Genomic DNA, 27,888 nt, shown 5'->3' on the forward strand with positions numbered 1-27,888 from the left:
GTTCCAAAATGTTGAGTTCCTGTAAATGTTGTGCGACTTCGGTATGTGCTCCACTTGACTGTCTGTTTGGGAGGCGGGAGCATTTCTGCCATCACTGCTTTTATACAGGAATTCCGACCCTGTTTGAAGACTGGCAGTCATGATAGCCCAAAAGACTCAACTGAAAGATGACTTGAGTCTTCAACTTTCTTTCAGTTCCTCTTGCCTGTCAGTCTTAAACCAGGGCCGGGGTTACCTGTATATTTCTATTTCAATTCAATTTATTCCAGACTCAGGGTACACTCTTAAAAACAAAGCAAGCAAAAAAACAAAACATATAAGATACAGTTGGATGTGTTTGTGCTCACTACTTTCACCCAATAGTGCAGTAAATACAGAAATAGCACCCGTAACTGAGACGACACCTTTTAATACGGTGCACCTTATGGTCATGAAAATATGGCATAATACATGGATTATGTAATTGACCACAACAGGTATATATTGACAGTAATGGAATGTAGTTTAAAATGAATCCTCCTGTCCCTGACAATTATTAACCTGTGATTTATCGGTGGCATGTCCAGTAGTTCAGCTTTTACCTGAGATTAGCTGGGACAGGGTCTAGCTCCTCGTGTCCTGAACAGGCAAAGTGCTCTAGAAAATGGATGGATGGAATATGCTGCATGCAATCATAAGCAATCATTTCTACCTCTTTTTAGCCGAGTTTCATGTCTTGGAAAGTGCTTGGTTGCTTTTATTATATCCTGCATACAATTGGGTCTGACGCAGGTCATTGTATCACAGGTACAAAGTCATTCTGTTGATCTGCAACAAAAATTCATGTGAAGCCACACTGAACTCCACAGCACCCCATACTACCTAAATCCACCCCCCGCTACCCGCCCCTACTCCATTTTATACTGCTCTCTTGTTTATCTATGCATTCAGTCTGAGGAAGTAGCACACTGTAGGGAATAACACATTGCTATGAAAATGGCATTAAACTACATAAAAACAGAAAGTTCAAACCAGATCAGCAGCCTGCGGCGTGTGCGGTTGAATGGCAGTACTTGTCACAGCCTGGAAGCATTGCGCCCTGCCAAGGTGCATTTTTTGACTGTCACAGAGGTGAGTCAAACATGACAGAGCCACATCTCCCCCTGTTGATGGAAAAGAATACTGCTTGTCAAATCTCTGCATGAGATGCCAGAACTTGTGGATCAACTCAGAGAAACATATAACAACAATAAACAGCAAAATCAATACTCAAAATGTGATGGCATATTCACCATATTTAAGAATTAATAAAATATTCACATTTTTGGGATATTTAAAACATTTATGTAGCTCAACCCTTAGGTGCATGACCAATGGACCAGCACCTTTCCATGAATGGGGTCAAAAACTACCCCAATTAGAATTAATGTGTTGTTGTTGTTTTAAAAAGAAAATAAAAAAAGAATGAATGTGTTTTATGCTGTAATCCTGAAGAAATGTATCTCATTTTGGTAAAATATTATGATTGTTGTGACATTTTGGTCAACAAAAGAATTGTTTCACGTTAGGCATGTTAATTGATCACTTTTTAAATAACATTCTATCACAAAACAGCATTTGCTTGGTGTTCTACCCTAGCCTGAAGTCATTTTTGTCCAACTGGTATTGTTTATCATGTGGAGGGAATTGATTTCTATGTGACCCTGCATTTCCAAATGACCTGATAACTCCAAGTGGTTAACGGTAAATTAACTGAACTTGTATAGCGCTTTCTACACCATATGTTGCTTACTGCTTATTGCTGAAAGCGCTTTACGATGCACCACATTCACTCATTCACAAAACACATTCATACACTAGTGGTCGTCACCAACTTTTTCTTTTTCTTTTTTTCCCCCAGATGCGAGCTACTTCTTGGGTTACTGATCAACGTGAAGGGCTACGAGTTTGATACACACATCTGAAATAACAAATTAATGCAAATTATACAGAATAATGTTACTATTATATGTTATAGTTAATCATTAATGATTGCAAAAACATTGACCGTGTTAATTATTTCGCACAATAAATGGATAAATACCAACATGGCCAACAACACCAATAAAAAAAATTTCAATAAACTAAAATATATAACAATTAGATGCAAATCCAAATAGCCTCGTCTCCAAGACAACATGAGGAATACATCTAAGAATAAATGATTTTAAAACAACTAAATCACAAACATATTGCAGAAAACAAGAAGCCATACAATACAACAATTTTCCCTCATACAGACATATTATTTATCCTCCGCAAAAAAATGACTCATTGCAGCTTACTGAGTTACTACAAAGTAGTTGTGAATCTCTTCTTGACTCAACTCATCTGTGTAAGCTTGACTATTTTATACTGCCCCCAGTGACCAAACTGCACACACTAGAAAAAAACATAATTAATTATTAATTATTTACATTATTTTACAGTATATATTATTTATAAATGCTTTTGTAGAGTACAACTTTAAAAAGCAATATAAACATGCAGTTTTTTTGTTTTGTTTTTTACAGTATGACACTTGGTAACGTGCTAATTACTAATGGCATTTGAATTAATTTAAATAGAAAAATGATATGAGATGTGAGTAATTTGATTTATAAGCATAGTCACGGAACAAATTAAACTCATATCTAAAGGCGCCACTGGAGTTCTCTGAACAATGGCAATGCAGAAAAATGTTCAACAATTGAGTGATGGAAATTGCTTGCAGGTTGCTGAAGACAAGCATAAATCAGATGAGATTCTCATCTTTCAGAGTTAACACCGATAAGATCAGCTGCCCCTCTGATGTGGATTTTAATCAAATTTGCTGCAAGAAGTCTGTATTGTTTGCCTCATCACTCCTGCACAGAAAACAAGTCTTATTAAAGTGTTTCAACTGAGAGACTAAGATGTGTGCAAGCTCCCATTTCATGACAGGGATGGAAGTCTCAGTGGAATTATCCGTTCATCAGCTTGTGATGTGTAGTGAAGTAATCTGGTAGCAGAGAGTGTATTTGCATGTGGCTCTATCAAGCATCATCTCTCCATTAATATTTCGAGCCTAAAGTTGGCTGGGATAAACTCCAGCTCACCCATGACCCCAAAAAGGACAAGGGACCGAAAAGGGATGGATGGATGAATAAAGTCTCCTTGTAGGCTGTAGTTTATTATCAGCATCTGTTACTACCAAATTATTTTGCAGTCAGCAGCAGTTCTGAGCTGCTTGATGCATTCCATAAACAAAATCTGCAGAAAATACCCTCTGTGAACTATGGATTTAAATGATCAGCAGAATGCAAATACAAGAATGAGTGTGTGTGTAGGCTGCATTTCCATATCTAACACAGATCAATTTGAAGGCCTGTCTGGATACGAAATGTGGTCATATAAGTAAGTGTGTGTGCAACATTTCATCACAATGAAAATACATATTAAACTGAATGGTACATGATATGCCTTTGTTTCTTAGATTTCTGCTTATTTCCTGACTATAGATATAGAGCAGTAATTGTATCACCACAAAAAAAGGAGCTGTGTAGAATGATGAGTAAACATACTGCAAAGGCTGGTACATACCGTTCGTATATAATTGTCTTACTTTAGGTAAATGCATCACAAAAGCTAAACAGAGGTGTCCATAAAGTCTCTTTGCAATTAATATATATATATATTACAAAGGCAGTTGATGGGATATCTTATTCAGGTTTGTTTTATTTTAACCAGCGTTTGTTAAAGTTTTGAGTCACATTAAAATGTTGTGTTTCAGATACTGTGTTGATGGATGGGAGGCTATCCTACAGCCAAAATGGCAAGCAAGAAATCGAGTACTGTCTTGATGTGCTTCGTGCAAATAATGGTGCCCATATAGAGCTCTATTAAATCAAGTTTAAAAAAAACTTTAATAAACACCTATTAAAATAAAATCTAGTTAAAATATCGCATCAAATGCCTTTGTAATACATTGTTTTAATTGTAAAAAGACTATATATGTATATGTATATATATATGTATATATAAGTATATATATATATATATGTGTGTGTGTGTATATATATAGATATATAGATATATATGTGTGTGTATATATATATATATATATATATATATATATATATATATATATATATATATATATATATATATATATATATATATATCGCAAATGTTTCCCATTAAAATAACCGGAAATGTAATCTTTTTTTCTTTTTTTTTAGCGATATGTTTTGTGATCGAACTGTTAAAAATAAACACTAAACATGAATTATAATAGAGTTCTAAAAAATTATAATTATATATATATATATATATATATATATATATATATGCAATAAGCACGGTGTAACCTGATTTGTGTTTCGGAGAAATAATAATAATAATAATAATGTGTAATTCATTGTCATCGGCTTAATGTTGTCCGTGCTGCCGTGGTGGGCACACTAGCACTACTAAAACCTGAAAGAAAACTAGAAAATATTCTCAACACGTGTTCAAGCACCAAGCTAAACTTTTTTTTTTTTTTAACTGTCGAATAATGACTTTTGGCTTTTCCATGTAAATTATGTATTTATTTTTAGCCCTCTTTGCTTTATTGATTGTATTGTAAGATGTTTCGTACAGTGACCTTGAGGGTCTTGAAAGGTGCCTCTAATAAAATGTATTATTATTTATCAGGATGTGCAACAACCTGCATGGAGCAGCTGGTTCAGACTGACAGGGCGCGTTCGGAAATGTTTGCTCAAATTTGCCTTTGAATTCAGAGTGCACCAAAAAGGTGAGCATGAACTGTAACAAATTGACTGTAGAATTTACAAAAAATAACTGGCAAAAAAAGTTGCCAGCTATTTCTTGTAAAAGCAAATTTAATTACTGTGAAAATCAGGGCCCGCTATTTGCTTCTTCTCCACTAGAGAGTTCTATCCGCCAAAATCCGACAATCTTTACAGTATTTACATGTGATCTACATATATACATGCCAAAACATAGTTGCTGTAAAAATGAAGCTGGATTTGAGTAAAGACCACCAGTAAGTGGGAGTGAGCTGAAAAAAGTTACAGAGGAAATGTACCCATTTAGTGCCCTCTTTCCGTGCAATAATAGTGTAGCATCTTGCAAGAACGCCACCAGCAAACGTTGGTTGGGATGTAACCCTTTTATTTATCTTAACAAACGCTACTGTTGGCCGTAGCTGATGCCAGAAAATAGAAATACAACTCACGAGGGCTAGCAGAAAAGCACAAACGCAACCAACCCGCAGGTCATGTCCCTCCTCTCCCGTGAGACCTTTGTTGCGTTTGATAAAATAAGAGTGCTAAACAGAAATGGCAACACTGGAACACACAACACACTTAGTTTGTTACACTAGAGAAGATCCCTATTAGCAATAATGAAATAATGCTGAGCTACCCTACAGTGTGTCTTTTACGTCATACCTCGAGAAAGAGTATGCCATGACCTAACAGCTCTGGTACTTGAGAAAATATAAACATTTTATTATAATTACAGTTGCATCCAGCCCACACGTAAATGTTATAGTTACAGTTTGTAACCAGCCTGCAGGTGTAACGTGTTATACACCAATTTCTGTATTGTAAAACCAGAGAAACAGAAACAAAGAAACATGTTCATTATGCACTTTCATAATTATTTAATAATTATTTTAGTAAACGGTTGTCATTCTTATGTTGAGGCAGCAAAGGGCGGAAATTCATAAAAAGTATCTGATAAGTTACTTTTTGACAAAGTAATCAGTAAAGTAACTAGTCTACTTTTTTGAGGAGTAATCAGTAATCACATTACTTTTTCAAGTAATCTGTGAAAACACTGGTCAAGCAGTACAACAGACTGAGACTAGTGCTTTTGAAAATTATGGAGCCAACGACCTATTACGAACCCTGACGAAACGCAAAATTCGAAACATCTGGCAGCTCAGTGGGATAGGGGCTTTAAGCCTTTAATTCAGCCTTTCAGCATTACATCAACAAAACATTTCTTTAGATTTTATGTTGGAATAACTTTTGGAGTAATATGTTTACCAGAAATGTATCAGAGTAAAATAGACATTTAATAAATTTCTTTCACGAAATGTAGTGGTGTAATACACATTTTATACATTTCAACAAAAAACTGCCTATGTGTCGTGTCTGCAAAAAGTAAAAAACAAAACAGTCCATCTCTCTCAAACTCTCTGCTTTCCCAGTTCTCCTTGTTGCCAATCACGTTAGATTCTGTCACAAATGTATGTGGGACCCCGTTTCACTCACAGCCACCATAAATCCGGTGTTTTTGCTGACAATTTTCCACACATTTTCCCTCTATTTCTACAATGAGTAATATTTGGTAAAAATTACAGATTTCTTGGATGAAGGGCCCTCAATTTTAGTGAGGAAGTGAAGCATGATTATAATAGCAACTTATCAAGGTTTAAATGCCTCAAGAAAATGACACCCTGTCTTATTGTTCAGTACAGTATGTATTGTGCCTTATGTTTTACCAAAAAAAAGCAACACCGCATTGGTAAGAAAGTACTGTAGCCTATTAATAATGGAAAACAACGTTTTTGTTTTATGTAACACGTTATATTTAAATACATACTGTATATTATCAACATAGAATCACAATCAGATTTACAAATTATGTGTAATTTACTTCAAGAACAAATATATACTCATATGAATAAATAATGCATGGCCGCCTTTTGCTTCACAGGATATAAACAGTCTTCTCAGGTAGGCAAAACCAAAACATTGCTTCTTATGACATTTGTCACCCCTCATGCTGTCATTGAATTGTTGGTGTGGCTTGTATAAATGACAATATAATAAAAATAGAATTTATTGGATATAGGTCTAAAGGAAGGTTTTCTCTAGTTTGTAATAGAGTACACTATGTGCCAGTAAAGTCCAACATGCACAGGTGCCAAGCTAAAAAACAAAGTCCCAAATTACTGAAAACAAATGTACGGAATGATGCAGCAGTAGTATTCCAGTCCACAGTTTAGACGACGTACGTGGGAAGTTCTGTGGAGAACTTCACATGAAGATGAGGCTTCTTACATCCTAGGGAAAACAAAGCAACAATAATGTGAATAAACTTTTTTGTTTTTTTAATTGCAAAACTTCCATTTTTGTGTGACATTGGATGGATGGATGGGATAAATGGGTCAGGTGAGTTAATGCACAGTAATTTAAAGTTTTGGCATAGGCAGCAGTGAGAGAAGAGAACTGATAACGCTACCCTTTTAATAAAAAGTAGATTATTTCACGTTAACAACAGGTCTTTATAGTTTAAAATGTCTAACAACCCCAGATAATAGACAAATTGAATAATGGGATCATTGTATGATGCATTTGGCTAAGAAAGGCCGACATTTGTTTTACAGTAATTTTTTTATTTCTTGGCTGTCTCTCTCAAACTGCTTTTTTTTCTTCTTTTTTTTTAGCTCGGGGGTGGATACTAGAACATTTTTGTATTCGTGGGTGTATTTATTTCAGTATGGCATTTTCGGTTCAGTTCACTTGGGTGCCTTTCCTGATATATATTTTTTTCATTTATGTAACAGGAGCTCAAGCATTGCAGAAAAAAAGCTAGTAGGCCAGTTTTCACACATGCAGACGTGTTGCACGCGTAAGCAGAGTTAGCAAGTCCCCACACTGCATTCTCTTGTTTGGGAACATTTTGGCTTTCCTGTTAAAATTGCCAATGGGAAAACGTACGTGAATAAGTCCAAAGTTGTGTGCCGACATTGCTAGACGGAGATTGTCTATGTGGCAGGCAACACGCCTAACATGCTAACGCACTTAAAACAACATAATCCGACTGTGAATGTCTCAAGCAGCTTAGTACAACAACAGATAGCTACAGTATTTAAACAGCCTTTAGTAAGAAATTTACATAAAAAGAAAGGAGTAATAACCGCATGGTATTGGTGTTTTTATTACAACGGGATAAGGGCCTATTCAATTGTTGAATGAGGAGGCTTAACTATATGCTTAAAGTTATAGAGCCACACAATGACATCCCATCACGTCCGCACTTTACTCAAAAAGTTATACCTGGACTTGAAAATGAAAGCAGAGGTTGCCAATTAGCTGTGGAGTGAGTTCACTGTGCCACTCACTACAGGTGGATGAGCATTGTGGGCTACAGAGAGCTATTTTCACAGCACATTACATTATGCCAGAGGGGAGATGGAGAGTCACGTTCTGGTTCTGTCACAAGTGGCAAAGTCTCAGCCACTGGTTTTGAGGCAATTCAAAATATGAATAGCAGTTTTCACAACAAATGTTTTTCTGAAACTGTTTTGCCTAAACTCTGATGTTGGTGGACAGACATGTTTGGAGACCTGTTGATTTTTCATCTCATACAGAGACATCTGACTCTGTCAGCACAGTTTTTGGTTTTCTTTATTTTGGTTAATACACAATAAAGGGAAATTTGAATGACAAGCATTGTTTTTGTTAATCAAGACAGACAGCTTGTGTTTTGGGTTTTCTCTCCCCCAAGGAAAGAGAACCAACTTCAGTTACCATTTTCTGTTTTTTTGTGTCAACGTACAGATACCAAGGCAGATTTTATTTATTTATTTATTTGTTTTAACCACATCCACATTGACACTCATAGTTGGGCAAGAGGTGGTATTTTGTGTGTATCCTTAAGGCTACTTTTGTCCTGTTTGGAGGAAATCAAACCCTGGATGGCACTAAACTTTTTGAATTTAAATGAAAAGAAAACAGCAGCTATGGCATTTGGCCCGTGTACATCACACCCTGTTGACTTGCGCCCACTGGCGTCTTATCTAAAGCCAACAGTCTTTAACGTGAATTTTAAATTGGAATGACAGATTGGAACTTTTGTTAAATCTAGCATTTTAATCGGAGCAGCTGGCTCAAGCAAAACCTCATCTTTCAAAAAAGTACTTGGAAACAGCAATCCATGCCTTTGTTACATCTCACATGGATTAGTGTAATGCATTTTATTTTGGAATCAGCCAGTCCACCTCGAGCATCTCCAGTCTAAAATGCTGCTGCTTACCTTTTAACTGGTGCTTGTAGGAGGCAGTACAACTCAAAAACTCAAATTCTGGCCTCTTTTCACTGGCTCCCTTGTTCACTTTAAAGTTCATTTGAACGTTCTTTAATTTGCTTTTAAATCTTTAAATCAGGCTCTCCCGATCCTGGTCCTCGAGGGCCGGAGTATTGCAGGTTTGAGATGTTTATGTCCTCCAACGCACCTGATTCTAAAGCTCCGAATCGTTATCAGGATTCTGCAGAGCTTGCTGATAATATAATTATAGGAGCAACCTCTCAGAGTAGTTCTTCACCAGGTTGGCAGAGGTCTCCTGAGGGATTTTGGCCCATTCTTCCATTGCAAATTGTTCCAGCTGGTCCAAATTCCGTAGTTGACACAAAAAGATTGGTTAGTTGGCAAAACACACAACTTCATTAGTGAACATTAGATCTAATTTGATCTGATGTAATTTTTAGAGCTCTATATCCATAAACGCATAGCGCAGGTTCCCTTTAGTGTAAAAACTGGCACATCTTGATATAGCCTCATTTAGCGTGCTGCACACTCCCCCGGAGCACCTAAAATCTTGGAGGCTGAATGTAGACTAAACTTTACACCTGCTGGAACCACGTCTAAGTATTGCTGATGGTAGTGTAACACTTTTTTTTTTTTTTTAACTCTGATTGAGGTGCAGGCATATTCTGAGCAGATATGTGTGGTGGATGTCATTGTATTTCATTTATAATATGACCACAGCATGCATCAAACCATCTGAATAATTGTACAAATCAATTAATTTGGACGTATAATTATTGTTATTATTATTATTTTCATCACAGCAGTGATCTGTAATCAATCTTCACTATAAAAACAGTTGGGTCAACAATAACCCTTTTATGGGTCATAAAGGGAAAGGTCGTCTACTTGGGTAAATTTTGGCACCACACCGAAGCGGCATTTTTTGTCCCCAGGTGTTTGCGTCTCGATTGAACTTTTCGGGGCCGAGCGGTTACAATGAAACCGCTTTTTAGAACCCTCTCGGAGGTGGAACTGCAGCGCCGGTCGTCTGCGTCTGGTGCCGAGCGCGGCCATGTCGTCACTTGTCATCTGATTGGCCGACAGTGATGCAGCAAGCAGTGCCGTGGCACACGGCCATTTCCTGGTTTTAGGCAAGAGAGGCAGAGGAGGCTGCCAGTCTTTGCCAAAGTCATAAAAATACAGTATATAGAATAAATATAATAATATATTACAACAACGCTGAACTATATTTACAATTTACAAGGTACTTGTGGATGGATTTGTAATGATTATGGTTTAAAATAATCGCAAGTGCACACCGCTCATCTGATCGTGTGTTCCCATTCCCTTGAATGAGAGCTCGAGCCACAGAATGAGGTTGAGTTCTCCATTCAGAAATTGCGCAGGCAGCGAGCCGGTCGTGAAATCAAGCTCGCAATATTTCATCTATGGTGGTCCATATGAAATTGTAAATACGGTTCAATGTTGGTGCCGTGTAGTGTCGTTCCGTGAGGTGCGGTAACGTGCGGTGCGGGGCTAATGGAAAAGTGCCATTTGACCAAAAATGGGGTCATATTGTGTAAAACAACCCAGAAAGTTGGGTTAGCTCCTCTACTTCGAACAATTTGACCCAACTTTGGGTAAAACAATAAAATTTTATATATAACGACCTATAATGTTGGGTCAGATACTCTAATTGGGGTAATTTGACGTTTTTGTACGTTCGACGGGAACGCGCAACGGAGGGACACAAAGGAGGAAGCGCAAGAACTGGGATGCGGCCCACACGTCGCAAACAGGAAACGTAAAGAAAGCTGATGTGTGAGATCCGGAAGTCGGATGTCCCCCCTCCTCCGTGGCATATACCCCATTAGACTTATGCTGGGTATGAATATAGATCCCTTAGAGTTCACAGATGTACTGCTTATCATACTCATTCATCTTTTAGTTTCCATGCACTCCCGGACTCGACCATTTAAGTTCTAAAGAAAAAAAAAGAAAAAGTGCAGGATGAGTTTCATGACGGAACATGTACACAATCACAGTGGTATGACAAATGAAAACAAAAGCAGAAGCACCATAAACAACATGTTTACCGATGAGCCGTGAGTTAAACACCGTGTCCAAAGTCTCCAAAGAAGGAACCACGTCCTGCTGTGAATTTGGCGTGGCCTCTGTTGGATTGGCTGGACTAATCATTTCTTGTTCCTTTTCGTTCTGCATCTGCGCATAGACGTTGAGGCCTGGGATCTTCCTTGAGGAAATATTTACATTGAGGCAAATGGATAAAAAGTGTAGCCTAACTGAAATAAGACTGGGGCCACAGCAAGTGTATTAATCTCACTTGTACTGCTCTACCATTTGTATACCAGCCAAAAACAGCTTATTTTGGGATATGTGTCATGTCTCATGTCATGTCAATTCATGGCACATCAGCAATTACTAGTATAGGTGATAAGGTTTTGCTCTTTTCTTTTGATTGTTTGAATCATCATGATACCTCCTGCCCTATTACCGTGCAACAACACATTGGTGGAAGACATATTTAACATTTGAGAAAGGTCAACTGCCTACATTCAAAGGGCTAAATATCGATAAACTATGACGACTGACATTTATTTTGAAATGAAATACCAACCCAAAGACTTCCACAGTATTTCAAAATATATGTGAGGTGAAAAGATGATTCCTCTCCAGGGAATTGTGCTTAAGCAATCTTTTGATGGGCAGCTATCAACACAAAATGTCACCTCACAAGATGCTTTTGTTTATAAAGCTGTCAAGTCCCCCACCAACAAGCTACAACACCTTTCACCTCATTCATATGTGGACTCCTCATACACATGGCATTTCATGAATATTTTACCTCTTGAATTTGTAGATGACAAATACAGCTAAGCCCACAACCACAACTGATAGCAACATCAACATGGCTGGGGTACTGTGGTTCTCGCTGCTGTCCACTAGCGGTGCTGCGGAGAAAACAGAAGGTGGAAGTAACCATTGCGAATGTCACTACAAAAACAACTTTATCTCCACCAAACTAAACTTTCTTGTATATCATGGAATAACAATGATTATAATACTGTGATTTGTCAAATAGAGGCCAAGCGTGTTTGTAACGTACTCATAAAAGACTTTGTTTATTAATTTGACAAACTATTGAATTTTCTAATGTCAATATCCTGTTCCCTCCATGCTTTATTTAAAAAAAAAAATATATATATATATATATTTTATGTTATGTGCTTTTATGTTGGCGCACTTTTGGCAGTCCAGGAAATAGCTACTACCCACTAGAGGTGTCTTTATACCTAACTGAAGGACACTCTAGCATCCCAAATAGGCAAAGGCACACATACTTGTAACCATGCTTACTCTTTGAGAGATTATTGTGTTGCTAAATGGTGAGAACCAATCAAACGCAGTGTAGGAATTATTATCTGATGAGGGCAGCATGTGCAAATAACAGTAGGCTTATCCACTGTGTAACTTCCCAGAAGCTTTCTGTCTGCTGACACTTAAACTGCTTAATTGACATTTACTTGAAAAGGGCACCCCAAAATTGCTTTCCATCAGTGACTGTGTCATTACCTGCTGATAGGTGTGCTGCGTAGACTGTGACCTGGACTCCAGGCCGCAGTGTGAACTGAACCAAATTCTGATTCAAGGCACTCAGCATCATCTCAGAGAGCTGTTGGTACAAAAAATGAAATTTTGTTTGATCATCTATCCCTAGTTTTATATCATACATTTTCTTTTATACAAGAACAACTTTTGGGTGCATAACATTTTTATGGGGCACTGTCTGCTTTGCAAAAAAAAAATAAAAAATTACTAATAATACATATATTGGTAGATAACTATATTTTGTAAATAAATAAATAATGATCAAATTTTTGTCATGAGTTTTCACTCAGTCCTCCTGTTACTCTAACGCATTATCCTTTCTGAAAAAAATTCACATTGACCACATTAAATTGTATCATTTAGATCACCTGTGGGCCATGGGAAGGCCAAAAGTAAGTTCACTCATGTGTTTATTTTTCTGTATATTTGATTACATTTGAAGACCTTGTAAAGTGCATTCATTTTTTAATACTTGATACGTTTGAAGAAAACTGCTGAAAACGTACAGAGACTGAGAACTTAAATATGTCATACTTATTTGCGGAAACATAGCTTTAAATTGTTTTTCACCATTTCAGCTTTCCCCTCGCCTTTTTTGACATAGCCAAAATTAGCCCGAGAGTGTCTTTATTTTTGTTTTGTTTTATTTATTTTATTATTTTTTTCCCCTAAGAGCTCAGTATTGTTCATTCGGTAATTTTACCGATTTGACATGTCATCATCATTGCTCTTTTATTTTATATATATATATTTTTTTTTAATTTTGTATGTGGGTGAGTATTTGCGTGTGTATGCGTGTGTGTGTGTGCATGTGCCCGAGAGTGTCTATAGGACATGGCATGAGTTGCCTCTCCCTCATTTTAGAAAAACTTGAGAGTGTAGCCTTTGCATGGCAAACTTGATATATTCCTTCATCTATCAGTAGATCTATTTACGACACTAACAGTGAGATGCAAACATAAAATTATTCAAAACTAAATGCAAATAAAATGATTTTCATATGGTCATGCCACATTATGAATTTCCCTACATACGCTGACCTAATGCCCTCCTCCCAAATGTGCATTGATACGGACACTGTTTTGGACTGTGGGAGGAAATTAAGAGTAGGCATAGAAAACCCTCACAAGCATGGAAACGCCACAGGCAAAGATTTGCTGTATACCCAAAATATTCCTTCTGTGATGCACCCTGATTAAATGGCATATTTGAAAATTCTGACTATGCAGCAACTGAATAGGATTAATCGCTATTACTGTATGTGCATTGCCACTGTGACCCAAAGTAACCTCAGTCCCTTGACCAGCTATTCCTAGGTTTATGTTAAAGTCTGTTTGCATTAATCTACATTGTCTTGACTGTACAACCAAATGGCACGTAAAAAAAACAACTAATGATGATATAAAGGTATCGTAGATACTTTTTTTTTTTTAACCATATACTGTACAGGATATTTCCATTTCTTCATCAATACATTTGCACAAAAATCCTGACACTGAAGCTAAGGTTAAAAAAACTCTTTGCCTCATTGGATGAATTTGCACATTCAAAACAAACACAGGGTTACTACTGCTACTTAGTGTAACTCATGCAGTCATTTATGTTTTTTTGCAGATTGGATTGAATTCCTTTATGGTCCCAGTTTATGACAGAGTTAGCAAATCTAGCTATACATTTTAATATGTAGAGTCCCTTTACGATCACAACCTTGAATAAAGATTTATTGTTGGAAAGAAGAAAAAAAGGACCTTTTCCATGTGATTGACCACATGCAAGTGAACTAAATTGATTTCCTTTGCAATTTAATATTGCACACTGACGTAAATGTTCCCACAGAGAGCAGATCAAATTATGACAATCAGTTATTTGAATGTGAAACTCTTTTAGTCCATCTTTAGCCAGAAGTGATTCAGTGACTTATCAATCAATCTGGACAATATAATCTCCATGATTGGCTCCCACAAGATGTGTCACAGGAGAGTTTCAAGATCTTCACCCTGATAATTTTCTAATAACTCTTAGGTTTATATAACGATGAGTATAATGAAGCATACCTCAAGGGTGGACATGCACTGGTGTACCTATACTGACATCTACTGGAAGAAGACTGAAGTCATATTTGGTTATTATTTTTCAGGATGCAATAAGTGACTTGACCATGCTGAAACAGCATGAATGACAAAAACTGCAAAAAGGGACACACACTTCAGATTGGTGAAGAAGTGTGAATAACAAGCTGAAATCAATCTGCCGAAACACAAATACTGTCAAGAGCTGGGGAAAAAGTTTGCAAACATGTTGACAGGCAAGGCAGTAGATTCTCAGCCAACATTCTTACCTGATTTAAATGAGCAGATTTCTTCTTGTGTTGCTTTTCAATTAGCTTTTTGTCAAGCAGTAAGAAAAACTCTGCTGTTGTAGGCAAACCTGGGAGGACAGTGACCAGAAGATGATCCCCATTCAAACCTGTGGCCTGGTGGAGAACATAGACGAAATAAATGAAGGCTACCGTACTATGAAAGGCATAATTCCACTGGCTAAAATGCATTTGTTCAAAGACTTTTGTTGTTATTTGTTGTATTATTTTAAATGTTGACTGCTGAGGGAAGGAACTGTCTGTGTACACTAATTTGATTTCCAACATCATTTAACAATTTTCTTTTGATTTTATGTAACCACACTTGCCTTATATTATGGGTGTCAGGCGGTAATTTTTTTAAATTAATCGCATGATTTAAATAATTAACTCACGATTAATCACACATTTTATATCTGTTCTAAATGTACAATAAAATAATAAATACGTTATTTATTTTTACAAATTTTTCATACTCTTGCTAACATAAAAGTGGAAAAAATGTTAAACTAAGAAATATGGCTGCATCTTTTAGTCATTGAATAATTATTCTAATAATTCATACAATTGAGATAAAATTGTACTGTACTGTAAAAACTTGTGTGATATTGATTTGTGTTGAGGTCATTTTCTCCTGCCACTAGATGGCATAATTGCATTTGTAAGATGTTGGTGACAGCTCAGTGCATTTTTCTTTTTATATTAAGACTTATGAAAAACTAACGAGCTATTCTGTGAAATTGTTAATTTCAACTCTTCCCTGAAAAAAAATGTCAATTTATGTTGAGCAATTATAATTTTATAGCACTTTTTATGAATATATTTGTATTAAGTTCAGTATCGGCCATTTTAGAAACTCACGAGAACATCGTGACGTGTAAAACACGCATATATGACACGGCCGCTAATGACAACAAAGCCACTCACCACTACTGTGTCCCACAGTGGACATCAAAGGTGGAATTATGCCCTATAGCAAAGAAGCACTTCTTCAAAAGCACTATAGCCTTGGAGGACTCGCCTAAGATTTGTATACAGCCGAAAGCCGAAAAATATTGGCCAGGTCATAGCGAGTCGAAATTGGGGAACGTCTACAAGTTGCGTGTTACAGAGGTTCAAATTACCAGTCAAATCACCATTGACATTGTTCACTCTGGAAATGTAATTTGTGGACGGTCCCTAACCTGGACGGTAAACAGACTTTTACTCTGCTAGGCCAAGCTACATGTTGTGTGTGTAGCGATAATTGATGTTGTCTTTTTGGACTGATTAATAATTTGAACGGCGCTTTAGGAGGTCGTAATTCCCTCAATCGCCTATAGGGGCACCACGTTCTGTTTACTTTCACTTTTGGAGAAACACAACGAATAAAATCCAAATCCTCATTTATTTATTCATAAAAAATAATTACTAATCCACTCGGATTAGTAATTCCGAGTGGATTACGGAATTAAATTTAGAGAGACGGAATTAAATTTAGAGAAACATGCATTTATTCACTACGGTTACACATATCGCCTTCATAGACATAACATGACGCGAAACATTCAGTTGTGCGTAAATTCACTTGTATGTGCCGAATTTCTTATGGGAAATGTGTAAGATTACTTTGTGGTGAGAATGGGTTTATAGGTGAGTTCCATGTGAGGGCAGTTCCGATCGTGACCACTAGGAGGCACTATGGTCACGTGTAACCTCCAAGAAGGCTCAAATGTATTAACCAGGATTCCAACTGACCTTTGCAGGCAGTTGGCATGTTGTCTGCTTAGGCTGTTGTTTTACGACTTGATAAGACGGAGCTTGCAGACCGCAAGTCTGAACCCAGCGCTCAGATGTCAGCAGGGGTGAAAATTATGCTTTCCGATAAAATACTTGGATGCCATAAACTTGTGGTTCTGGCTGGTCAAAACAAACATTCACATCCTGGTGAGGTGGCCTGTGGTTGACTTCAAAAGAGTGTAATCCCTTTTGGATTGTCTCTGGTTTAGGCAAAGGCGGAAGAAATGGAGAGAGATCACCCAACCAAGGTTGACTGAATGCACATTTCCAAGAGGGAAATGTAAAGGAAAGGGGGGAGTTGGGGTGACTGGTCTATAATTGTTACATGTGCTAAGCACGCTTTAGCCCACATTAGGAGAGGCCACCCCCCACCGCCACACCTTAATACGGAATGACATGAAACCTGACGTGCTGAGGATTTTACTCTGATCAGAATTGGCACAGTAATTGGGATAGAAGACGGCCTTTTTCTTGCCAATTACGTCAGCAAACTCCCATTAAAATGAACGAAGGCAACTTTCGTTTACGCACGGGATACGCCATCATGATCACGTGACCAGGAGAATGGCGTTCACCAAGGGATATTCTTATTTTGATACTTAATCGGTTTTAAAGAAAATTAAGGGAATAAGATGCCAGAGATATTTGTCTTGTATCGCTTTAAGAGTCTTTAACATGAAGTAACTTGTGAAATTCTGCACATTTTTAAAATTGTAAAATACAACTTGACCCCAGTCTCCACAAATATACGCATTATTATAAAATGTATTACGGCTACATTTTGACGTGTACGTATCTGCTGCGTTAAGACTGGAATTCCACCAGTACTGGCTTTCCAAGTAAGTAACATTAAATAATCATTAATCACTGGTTTTAAAAAAATTGTGGCGTTAAAGGAACTTTAAATTAACTAAAAATTAACGCACTAATTTTGACTTACTTTTACTTTTTATATATATCTTTTTTCTTTTTTTATAGACTTGGAGATGTGTGTTTCCATCTTGTCACATTTTTGATTTGAGATTGTTGTGGGTATTCTGCCTTGTGAGCTGAAACTGATGCTAATAATAAATAACGAAAGAGACATAGCCACTGGTAAAAGGAAATACTGTGTACATTTTTCGGGCTTCAAGTGGATTTTGTTGGAAGAAAATGTGGGGAAATATGATGCAAGATTATTACAGAATATTAAGTGTATTACAAATATAAGGATGTTGAAATAAGCAGCCAAATAATAAGGCAAACTCTGTACTTACATGCCTTATTTAGCTTGGACTATATCTCTAGCTTGTCAAGCTGCAACCGACCCTTTCGGTACGCTCACATTTGGCAATGAGCTTCCCGTGCACTCACTGTAAAAAGGAACGCATCTTCATTTCGTGGGGCACGTCTAGTTCACTAAGTTTGGGACTACGTTGCGCCTCGCTGGGCGTTCTGTTGGATGGAGTTGGCACGCCTCCGGCCAGTTGATAATTTGGTGACAGAAAGTAGACTGCACTCTGTGTAAATAGGCTGCATTTTCCTTTTTGTGCCAGTCTAGTTCAGTGTGTTTGTGAATTTGGCAGAGGTTCTACGCCAGTGGTTCTCAACCCCGGTCTTCGAGTACCCCTATCCAACCGTTTTCCGCGTCTCCCTCAGCCAACACAGGTGTTTCAAACAATCAACTAATCAGCCAGGTCTGAATGAAGCCTGATAACGATCCTCAGCTGTGTTGGCTGAGTGAGACCTGGAAAACAGATTGGATAGGGGTACTCCAGGACTGGGGTTGAGAACCACTGTTCTACGCCTTGATAGGCGATCCAGCATAGTCGATTTTAGACTAACTAAAATGAGGTCTAAATAGTGGTGAAGGTGGTATAAGGCAATTTTGGTGAATTTAAAGTAGGCAGGCAGATTCTGAGCTCCGCGGACGTATGTGGTTGATGCCACTATCAATATTAATAGCACTCCCCCTGACTGTAAGACTGTGCAAGGCGGTCTCCAATTGCCCATGTCTACATCATCCATAAGGGGAGATCTTGCAGTTTATCTGTATAAACGCACTTTGCGCGCACCATTCTCTTGCACGGACTCAATTTCTGCTTCCGCAATGTGCCTTAACCTCCATGATTTGAAAGAGAATGAGGGGAGCTGCTTCGACTGCAGTCGGCTGCCTTCCATCCCACAATGGTACAAATACCCTCTTCTATGTGCTAATCTAGTAAAATACCAAAATAAAGAAAACTACACCTACTCACACTGTTAGACTGGGCTTTGCGCTAGACTTACACTGGGCATAAAACTAGGGCCCTTACTCTTCACCTGCACCACAACTTCTACCGTGTGCGCTGCACTCAGGTGAGCGCAAGCCCTCCAATCCAAATGATCTTAAACGATCAATTTCCGCTGCACTCTGTCTCTGAGGTCACGCTGCAATTGCAGGCTGCAAGATATCCACTCAAGCTGACAGTATTTACCCAATAAAATAAATGCAACATTTTCCATGAAAAGACCTAATAATTTTTACCTGGATAAGTGAATTCTTGATGACTCTGCTCACATCAAGCCTCCATTCTGGAACATCAGGGTTATGATCATCCAGGTTGGAAGAAAAGGCCAGGAGATGAGACTGGAAATATTCTGTATGAAAAGAAAAACCATGTAACCTTTACCTTGTCAGTAGAGGACGGCTTTCAGATTCCATTAATGGGGATCCAATTCTATCTTTTCTAGCTCTGTTTCTGGGGAGTATTAAGGCAATCTAATCTAGTAATTATCTATGTACTGTGGTATGCTTTTCAATAGATGGCAAAATAAACAGCAAGAAAGACGTCATACACACATATCTATTATCATCTATTATTTATCATTGTCAATTATACACTATTATCAAAATATTCTGCTCTCCACAAATAACTCTCAACATAAGTTGAATTACTGAAAGGAAGCTATGAGAAATAAATCAATACGAGCACTCAGGAAAACACTTGCTGTGGTGACGTGTTTTCACAATAATAAATAAACAAACAAACAAACAAACAAACAAACAAACAGAACTAGATTTATGCTCATCCAGATATACTCAGAAATGTAAAGGTGCATTGCGGAGTTTGTTAAGTTTTTACTCGCGACTGCCACCTCTGGCTTAAACCGCAACTGTAGCCTCGGTGTCAAGATTGTGCAGGGTGTATGTGCGAGTATGTGCACTCAAATAAACGCTTCGTTTTTTTTTTGTTTTTTTTTCAGTTTTCTTGTAGTCGGAGCTGGAGTTTGGGATGTGCCTCTTGTTTTTTTTTTTGTTTTTGTTTTTTCAGTTTTCATCCCAATTGTGTCGTACATTAGCTACCACAAAACTACATGTCTGCGGTGACAAGCATGACGTCACCCTACAACACTCCAGCCCTCCCCACCCCCAAGAAACTGTGGAGCCCCAAACACCAGTGAGGGACACTAGAGCTAAAATTAAATAAGATAAAAATAAATCAATACATGAGTGAAGTAAAATTAACAGGTAAAAGGCACATAAACAAGATTAACTAACATAAATTACTGTAAATAGAGTAAAAAATTATAATAATCTTGCAAATTCTCAATGTTATTATTTATTACACATGACAATTTGAAATGTTGGTAGATATTTTAGCAAGGATCATGTTAGTTGACATGATGTGCTGGATCTGGCCCCTCGGCCTTGAGTTTGAGACCTGTGCATGAGCGCATGTGCAATATTTTACCTCCCGAAGAGGAGACTGAAGGGACAAATCCCCAGAAACAATCAAGAACAGAAAGAGGCTGCAGTGAAAGCCTGGGAAAGCATTTCAAATGACAAATGCAACAGTCTGGTGAGGTCAATGAGTTACAGGCTTGATGCTGTCATTGCAAGCAAGGGTTATACCACCAAATGTTAAATGTTATTCACTTTAAATTAATTTGGTAATGTCCATTCCAATACTTATGGTCAAGTGGGTGGCTTCAAACAAAACATGATCTGTATCGAGTTGTTTAACACATCTATATAGAAATACCATGACATTATGAATTTATGTCTCATTTTCTTCTTTTGATCAATAAGCCAAATGTCTTCTTCAGTATACAGTACAACAAAAAAAAGAAAAGATTTGACCTTGCCATTCCAATCCTTTTGGAGGGGACTGTCTATATAATATATTCATGCAGTCTATTCATATGTGTATGTATGCATATAGTACTCATCCTCCCCTTTTCTGCCACGAGGGCCATGTATCTGTGAATCTGAGGTGACTCGAAAAGAGAAGAGAAAATAGGGTATTAAAAACTAACGCTGAATCAGAATTTTTGGATTGGAGTCATATTGGGTCATAAAATATTGTGACTTGTATTATCACAAAGGAATATTTGGGTGACAGCACTCACGTTTCAGTACGTGTGACATATTGTAGCATTGCAGAATTAATCAGGCCAAGCGGTGAGCTAGCAACAATCATCTTAATGAGAAGCGAAGTTCTGATTATTGTTAACAACGATAACCTGGCGTAGTTTCCAGTGTTATTTCTACCCTCCCTTTATAGACTTTACTTGTTTCAAGCTGGCATGACATATTTCGTACAACAACAGAATCTCAGAAACAGTTGGCTCACCATGGACGGAGATGGCCTTTCTCTCCTGCAGAATAGTATTCCCTGCAGACACCTGCACGGTGACTGTATTGATGCCTTCCTGGGAAAATGTACATGTCACACTTGCTTCGAGGGTGATTAGGGGCTGCTGGGAAAAGTCAGGGAGAGAGTGGAAGAGAGTTGAGAGAGAGTCACAGTCGGAACCTTAGGGCTCCCATGAGAGAACTTTATTAACAGCTGGTTAACATCTCACACTGCTGTTATTTACACTACATAGGTGCCAGCTCTCTGGCACATGCACGCACGCACGCACAAACACACAAAAACTGCATTGAGTACCAGGGGCCACAGAGAAGTTTCCTGCATGACACTAGCAACTCCTTCCTGTCATCTCTGACTGTGTACGTTTAAGCACCACTGTTCAGAGGCCAGGTGTTTGTGACATAAAGTAATGACCCCCCCCCCCAAAAAAAAAACTAAACTAAACTAAACCTAAACTTTTCCCACCATTAACTCATTCACTCCCAGCCATTTTCACTGAAGAAACCCCCTTTGCCTGTTTTATTGGATTTTGACTGATTTTGCAAGGCCCACAGAATATTGTGTTATATTGCTATAAAAAGATGGAACCTCCCAAAAGAAAGATTAGAGTTGCTTCTTTCATCAGGGAAAAAAAGTATATTTGTATCTGTTTTCGTTTTTCAGCAATTAGCATTAGAATATAGCTAAGTTACAATTAGCATTAGAATATAACTAAGTTTTATCATCATTCACAATTCTGTTGAAAACACTGTCAAAAAGAGCTTGTTGCAACATGGCCCTGGCTGATCTCTTATACTTGGCTGCCACCTCTTGGCCATTTTTTGTAATAACTACCATTGCTCTAAGCCACCTCCTCATGCCAGAAGCTGCATCAAAGCCTTCCGTATGCTCTTGCATAGAAAAATAAAAATAAATGTATAAATACGTTTTTGGGAGTGAAGGACGTTGTGGTAGTCCCTTTGGTGGCATCACACAGCAAAATTGCCAGTGTTAGATTAACATTAAGCGTGTTAAATCTAACACTAGAAAAGTGTTTATTATGTGTCCACACCAATGAGTGTAAATATGACATTTTTCAAAGGGTTACTTTTTTCACACTTAGCCAGTGTTATTCCAACACTGAATAGTCTTAAAAATCTACACTGGTAAACACTGAGTAGTGTTTAAAGTACACGTGTGTCAGTGTTAAACATTTAATTCTGCCCTCTCCGGGCCGGGGAGGAGTGGAGGAGTTCAAGTATCTTGGGGTCTTCTTCATGGAGGAGGACAGGATGGAGCGGGAGATCGACGGGCGGATTGGCACAGTGTCTGCTGTGATGTGGACTCTTTCTCGGTATCTCGTGGTAAAGGAGGAGCTAAGCCGGAAGGCGAAGCTCTCGATTTACCGGTTGATCTACGTTCCTACCCTCGAAATGAGTTTCTTCCGCAAATTAATAGTGGCAGTACGGTCAGTCAAGTCCCTCCCTCACCCTGCACTGGCTGTTTAGAGGTCATTCGCCAGATTCACAAATGAGTGACAGACTGCATTTCCATTTCCACTCCCAGCCAACAGCGCCCGGCTGAGCTGAAATGAACTGAGAAAAGAACGAATCAAAGAAATAATGGAATAAAATAAATGATCCATTCGGTCACTCAAAAGATTCATTCTTTTGAACGAATCACTCGCGACCAAGACAACATTAGAATAGAAGATTTAGCACAAACATTCAAACCAACTGTATAGTACCTCGGTGCTATTTCCAATCCACCAGATATAAGTAACTGTTCCCACTTGGCTAGGCCACAGAACCACTGTCAGGTTCACTTCCATATTCTTCACAGCCACAAAGGGAGATAAAAGATGGATGGATTCCAGCTGACCTAACAGGGAACACAAATACTTGTACATAAATACAAGAGTAAAGCACATATTTTCTAAAGTGTATTGCTTATTATCGAGAATTGAGATTCTGACGTCACATGACTTTCGCTGAACACGCCCCCCTGCGGCAGGAAAGTATTGGCGCAGCGTTAATAGGCTACAATGCTGTGGAGGGCCAGCGTTTATCCGTCAACTTTCCGCCCAAGAGCATTGACAGTCACTTTGATGAAAAGGACATACATGCGAGAGGTTGACATGTTGGATTTTCAATTCGGATCATATAAAGGCTTTACAAGTTTTTACAATACGCATTGATTTCCCCTTTATGTGTGGTCAAAATGGCATTGAAGTTAGCAGTTTGACGCTAGAGTTGCATTGTTATTTATGCATGTTAGCAACTTAGCAGCTGTTTTAAATCGGCAGCGGCCGCCATAATTTATACATAGTATTCACATGACGTCACTAACCCCCACCTATTGACCCAACACACCTTTGGTGGTGCAAACAGACAACACAAGCAAATGCTGAGGAGCGTTCTTGTTGCTTACTACAAGTTACTTTGATTCATTCATTTTGTTCATTCATTCCGTTCACAGGGTGCAAAATTGGGCGAACAAAGCTGTGAAATGAAACTTCTAGATTCTAGAGTATTCACATGCCGTCATTTGCCCAACATTGTGTGCCGGTGTACACCGGCCCATTGAATGTCAAATGGGATTGACAAAGTGTCCGGAATTACAAAATACATCAAAAGGATTTCCAACCGACGAAGTCTGATTAAGGTAAGTGTCATTGTAAGATGGTAAAAAGGCTTTTACCATAATGCAAATGTGATATGTGAGCCACTAGCCGTGGATAGCTCCAAATACCCTCCCTTAAGGTCTCTCATTTTCCTTTTCCAGCAGCCCAAAAGTTGAAATTGTTGTTAAAGTGTACGAAAATAAGTGATGAATCAACGATGTTGTTGTTGTTTTTGTTGTAAAATGCTAGCACTAGTAGCTAGAGCTTTTGGGGGAACTAGCTAACTTGGTTTAAAAATAACACCTCAAATTCACAAATGAAAAATGCACATAGCAAACAATTAAAGCAGAAAGTACAGAAGACGCAATAATGTCCGTGTTTTGAGAGCAAGCCATCCTGCCTTAGAGCATACATTGCCATGTCGGCCGGTGCGGGCAGTATCGGTAAATATTTGTAATCCAATCGATTCCACTAACCAAACGCTTCAACGTGTACCGCTGCAAAGAATGTTGAGCTAAATCTTCCGCATACATCTTGCTTACACAATTAACGTTAAGCTTCGTTTCCACCAACAGTATCTACTCTACTCTACTCTACTTTACTCTACTCTACTCTGCAAAAGCCCCATCTCCACCAACAAATCTACTCTACTCTATTCTACTTTTACACGCTTTTTCTGGTACCTGCTCCTTTGCGGTTCTAAAAGAAAAAGGAGCCCAGTTCCAAAATGTGATGGTGGTTCGAGACATGTCATCATTAATGTGCAGCTGCGCAAACCACCACCCCGGGAAAACAGCTGCCATTATCGATGAAGGGAGGACACCAATGGCTTCCAAACAGATTAATGCTTGGACTTTTGAGGAAGTGCAAACCTTTTTAACATTATTGAATGCAGTCTTCTGGTTGCTGCAATATTCATTCAATGTTTTCAGGCTGAAATAAACAGGCACAAACCATTGTTTATGCTCTCCATTGTTTTTGCCTGTGTGTGCAGTGCACGCTAGCTGCGGTCACTTTAGCATGACATCACTGGCAAGGTGAGGAGTGGCTCCCGGGTGATGGCCGTTGCAGTGGAGACGGACTGCTTTTTGGTGTAGAGCCAAGTAGAGCAGAGCAGAGTAGAGTAGAGTAGGGTAGATACCGTCGGTGGAAACAAGGCTTTAGAGGAAGCTGGGTGTGACATTCATCAATAACAAAAGAACATTCGGTGTAAACACAATAGAACCAAAGTTGACACCGGTAGAAACTAGAAAGTTGACCCAACATGAGGGGCGGACTTGCGATCCCGTGACGTCAGTGAATACTATGTATACCGTTAAAAAATGTTTTATGGTGTTGGTTAGTTATTAAATTCAACTGTGTAATATATATTAAACCGTAGCAGCACAAATGAACGAAACTGATTATTTCCCCCACATTTTGTGTGTGGTAACAGTTAGCATAAGCTGATTTAACCACCATGAACAAAGTGCATCATTGGCTACGCATTGGTTCCTCTTTTCGTAGCCAGGAGCATGCTAGATCCTTTTTTTTAAATCTCTTGACATTGTGGCAGCTGGTCCACAACAGTTGTCAATGATTGTTAAAGTGTGGTGTTTGCCGTTAACTCAAATTGGCAGATGCGTTTTCTATGCTTCCAAAATGGTTGCGCCATTTTGGGACGTGCGACATCAGGATTTCAATTGTGTCTGTGTTTATTTAGGATCAGTGGCATCCCTGTTATGTGGCACACCAGATTCATCGAGCATTGTCATACTTACGCCAATAAATAAATGCAAGACCACAAAACTTGAGAAAACTGCTACCTACTAAAAAAAAAGAAGGTAAACAAGTATTAAAATTATGTATAGCTCACATATTATGTGTAGGTAGAGAACCACAGTCTCTGTGCCATGGCTGTTTTCCCCTACTGCAGTCACCCGGTAGATCCCCGCGTTTTTGTAGATGTGTTTGATCCCATCTTCAATGGAGCTCAGATTGGAATATGTCAGAGCGTGACCATCCCCAAAGTCCAGTGTGATGCTTGTTCGTGACGCGTCACCCTGGAAAAAAGCGACAGGACATCTCAAGATCTTGTCTGCATTTTACAAAATTGTCATCATTATACCCGTTTTAAATATGGAAGAGATTGATAGTTGATAGTTGTCAAATATGCACTCCCCTCCAAATGTATTGGAACAAGCCATTTCTTGATTGTTTTTATTTTTTTATTTCGGGAATTTAAAGCTACTGGACGCAGAAAATTTAATTTTGAATCGCTTTTGCCACCTGTTGATGAAAAATTAAACTGCACACACCCTTCTTCACATACACAATGCACTATTGACTTCACATACGCAGAGGGTGGAAAATTCGAACCCAAATCCAGGCTTACAGGAGTACCCAATGTGAACAGCTTAGGCATTAATGGGAAAGTTCGGGTTTTTGGACATGAATCTGTATGGCATCCTTACCTAAAGTGGTGTGCAATCAGCACTGACTGACCGCTGGTAGCGTCCTGTGACTCGGCCCAGTCTTGTTTTGGTCGAGACGAAAGTAGTCCGGTAAGTAGGCTGGGGTCTCGGAAATAAAGCGTTTTTCTTCTAAGAAAAATTTGTGTTCAAAAGAGTGCTAAATTTGCATCACAAAACTGCACATTAAAAAACTCAGACTCCATTACCGCCGGGCACTATTTTTCTGTTCGTATCACTGACTACAACGACAATGGCTTTATCACTGAGCCAAGGGGATATCTTTATGAACCCGAATATACTGATGCCGATATTCGTCAGATAGAATTAGAACGGGCAGAAAGAGAGAGCGAGAGCGAGGAGGGATAGAGAAGTGGTACAACTTGATCAGCTGTAGCACCGAGAGAGCGGGTGACTGTCACTGACAAATGGGGTGCACTTGTTTGAAGTGCTCGGAAAGCGGTAAAAAGTGTGCGGAGATTCAGGGAAATTTTTATTGGCCGAATTAGCACACGTTACCAACAATGTATGGATGAGTCTCTTTCCACCGCGAGACGTGTGATGCGTTCACAAACACGAACAAACAAACAAACACAGGAACACACAACACACCTTAGTTAAACAAGCTTATAAAGAGTATACAATCGCAACGTTATATACTAATGGCTCTCGGTCTCCATTCGCTCTCTCGCATCAGGTAAACACTTCCAAACAACTTGGTTTGTGCGCTGGATGCAGTGCGCCACGCAGCAATACGAACTGAAAAATAGAGCCCGGTGGTAATGGAGTCTGACTTTTTTCTAATGTGCAGTTTTGTGATGCAAATTTTTCACTCTTTTGAAACCATTAGAAAAACGCTTGCCGGACTAATTTCGTCTCGACCAAAACTGGACCAGATCTTGTGTCACAGGACGCTGTCAGCGGAAAGTCAGTGCTGATGGCACACCACTTTAGGCGAGGAAGCCATACAGATTCATGTCCAAAAACCCAAACTATCCCTTTAATCCACTAATTAAAGATGTTTCTGTCATAAATAGTCAAATCAAAAGGCTATTGTAAAGATGTTTTTGGCCAAATTGTTACAAAGAGCAGCTTTAACATTTGGGTTTGACACTAATAGATGAATATGAGACAAGAGATCTAAATTTTGCCAGAGGTTGCTGGTCAATCAAGTCCTTTTAAGATAATAATCTGGAGTACCTTTTTTTTTTTGGACGAAAAACGTCTCAGACTCGCACCCAAAATCCCCAATCCCAAATCGTGGGTGCATTTGGAAATAAGTTCCAAGCGTGCAATGCTTCACATATACCGTTTGGTTCTCCAGGAAATCCCCCAAAAAGGTGTGCCCCAGCCAGGTCTGGACTGGCACAAATAATCGGCCCTAGCATTTTGATTTAGGCCCGCTGGCCCAGCCTGATTCCTGACCAC

General features: G+C 38.6%; 1 protein-coding gene across 8 annotated transcripts in view; it reads right to left on the bottom strand.

The window, feature by feature from the left end:
* Positions 1-921: 921 nt before the first annotated feature.
* sorcs1 (sortilin-related VPS10 domain containing receptor 1) overlaps positions 922-27,888 on the bottom strand; it is a 223,613-nt gene continuing 196,646 nt past the window's right edge. The window contains exons 19-27 of one of the 8 annotated variants that reach the window (XR_015095776.1): positions 25,866-26,052; positions 23,135-23,268; positions 21,388-21,511; positions 19,299-19,411; positions 14,996-15,130; positions 12,622-12,721; positions 11,894-11,999; positions 11,124-11,277; positions 5,190-7,058 (exon numbers count right to left, since the gene is read on the bottom strand). Coding sequence is in view for 5 of the 8 variants with exons in the window: in XM_086082261.1 (XP_085938387.1) it covers positions 6,997-7,058; positions 11,124-11,281; positions 11,894-11,999; positions 12,622-12,721; positions 14,996-15,130; positions 19,299-19,411; positions 21,388-21,514; positions 23,135-23,268; positions 25,866-26,052 (1,122 nt within the window). In the remaining 3 variants the exon portion in view is untranslated. Of the gene's footprint in view, positions 1,143-5,189; positions 7,059-11,123; positions 11,282-11,889; positions 12,000-12,621; positions 12,722-14,995; positions 15,131-19,298; positions 19,412-21,387; positions 21,515-23,134; positions 23,269-25,865; positions 26,053-27,888 lie in introns of those variants that run through there. The other 7 variants (XR_015095777.1, XR_015095775.1, XM_086082262.1 and 4 more) reach the window with 7 other exon arrangements.

Source organism: Leptonotus elevatus, chromosome 8 (assembly GCF_054856555.1).
Source record: "Leptonotus elevatus isolate MCC_2025b chromosome 8, RoL_Lele_1.0, whole genome shotgun sequence".
NCBI classification, from domain to species: Eukaryota; Metazoa; Chordata; class Actinopteri; order Syngnathiformes; family Syngnathidae; genus Leptonotus; species Leptonotus elevatus.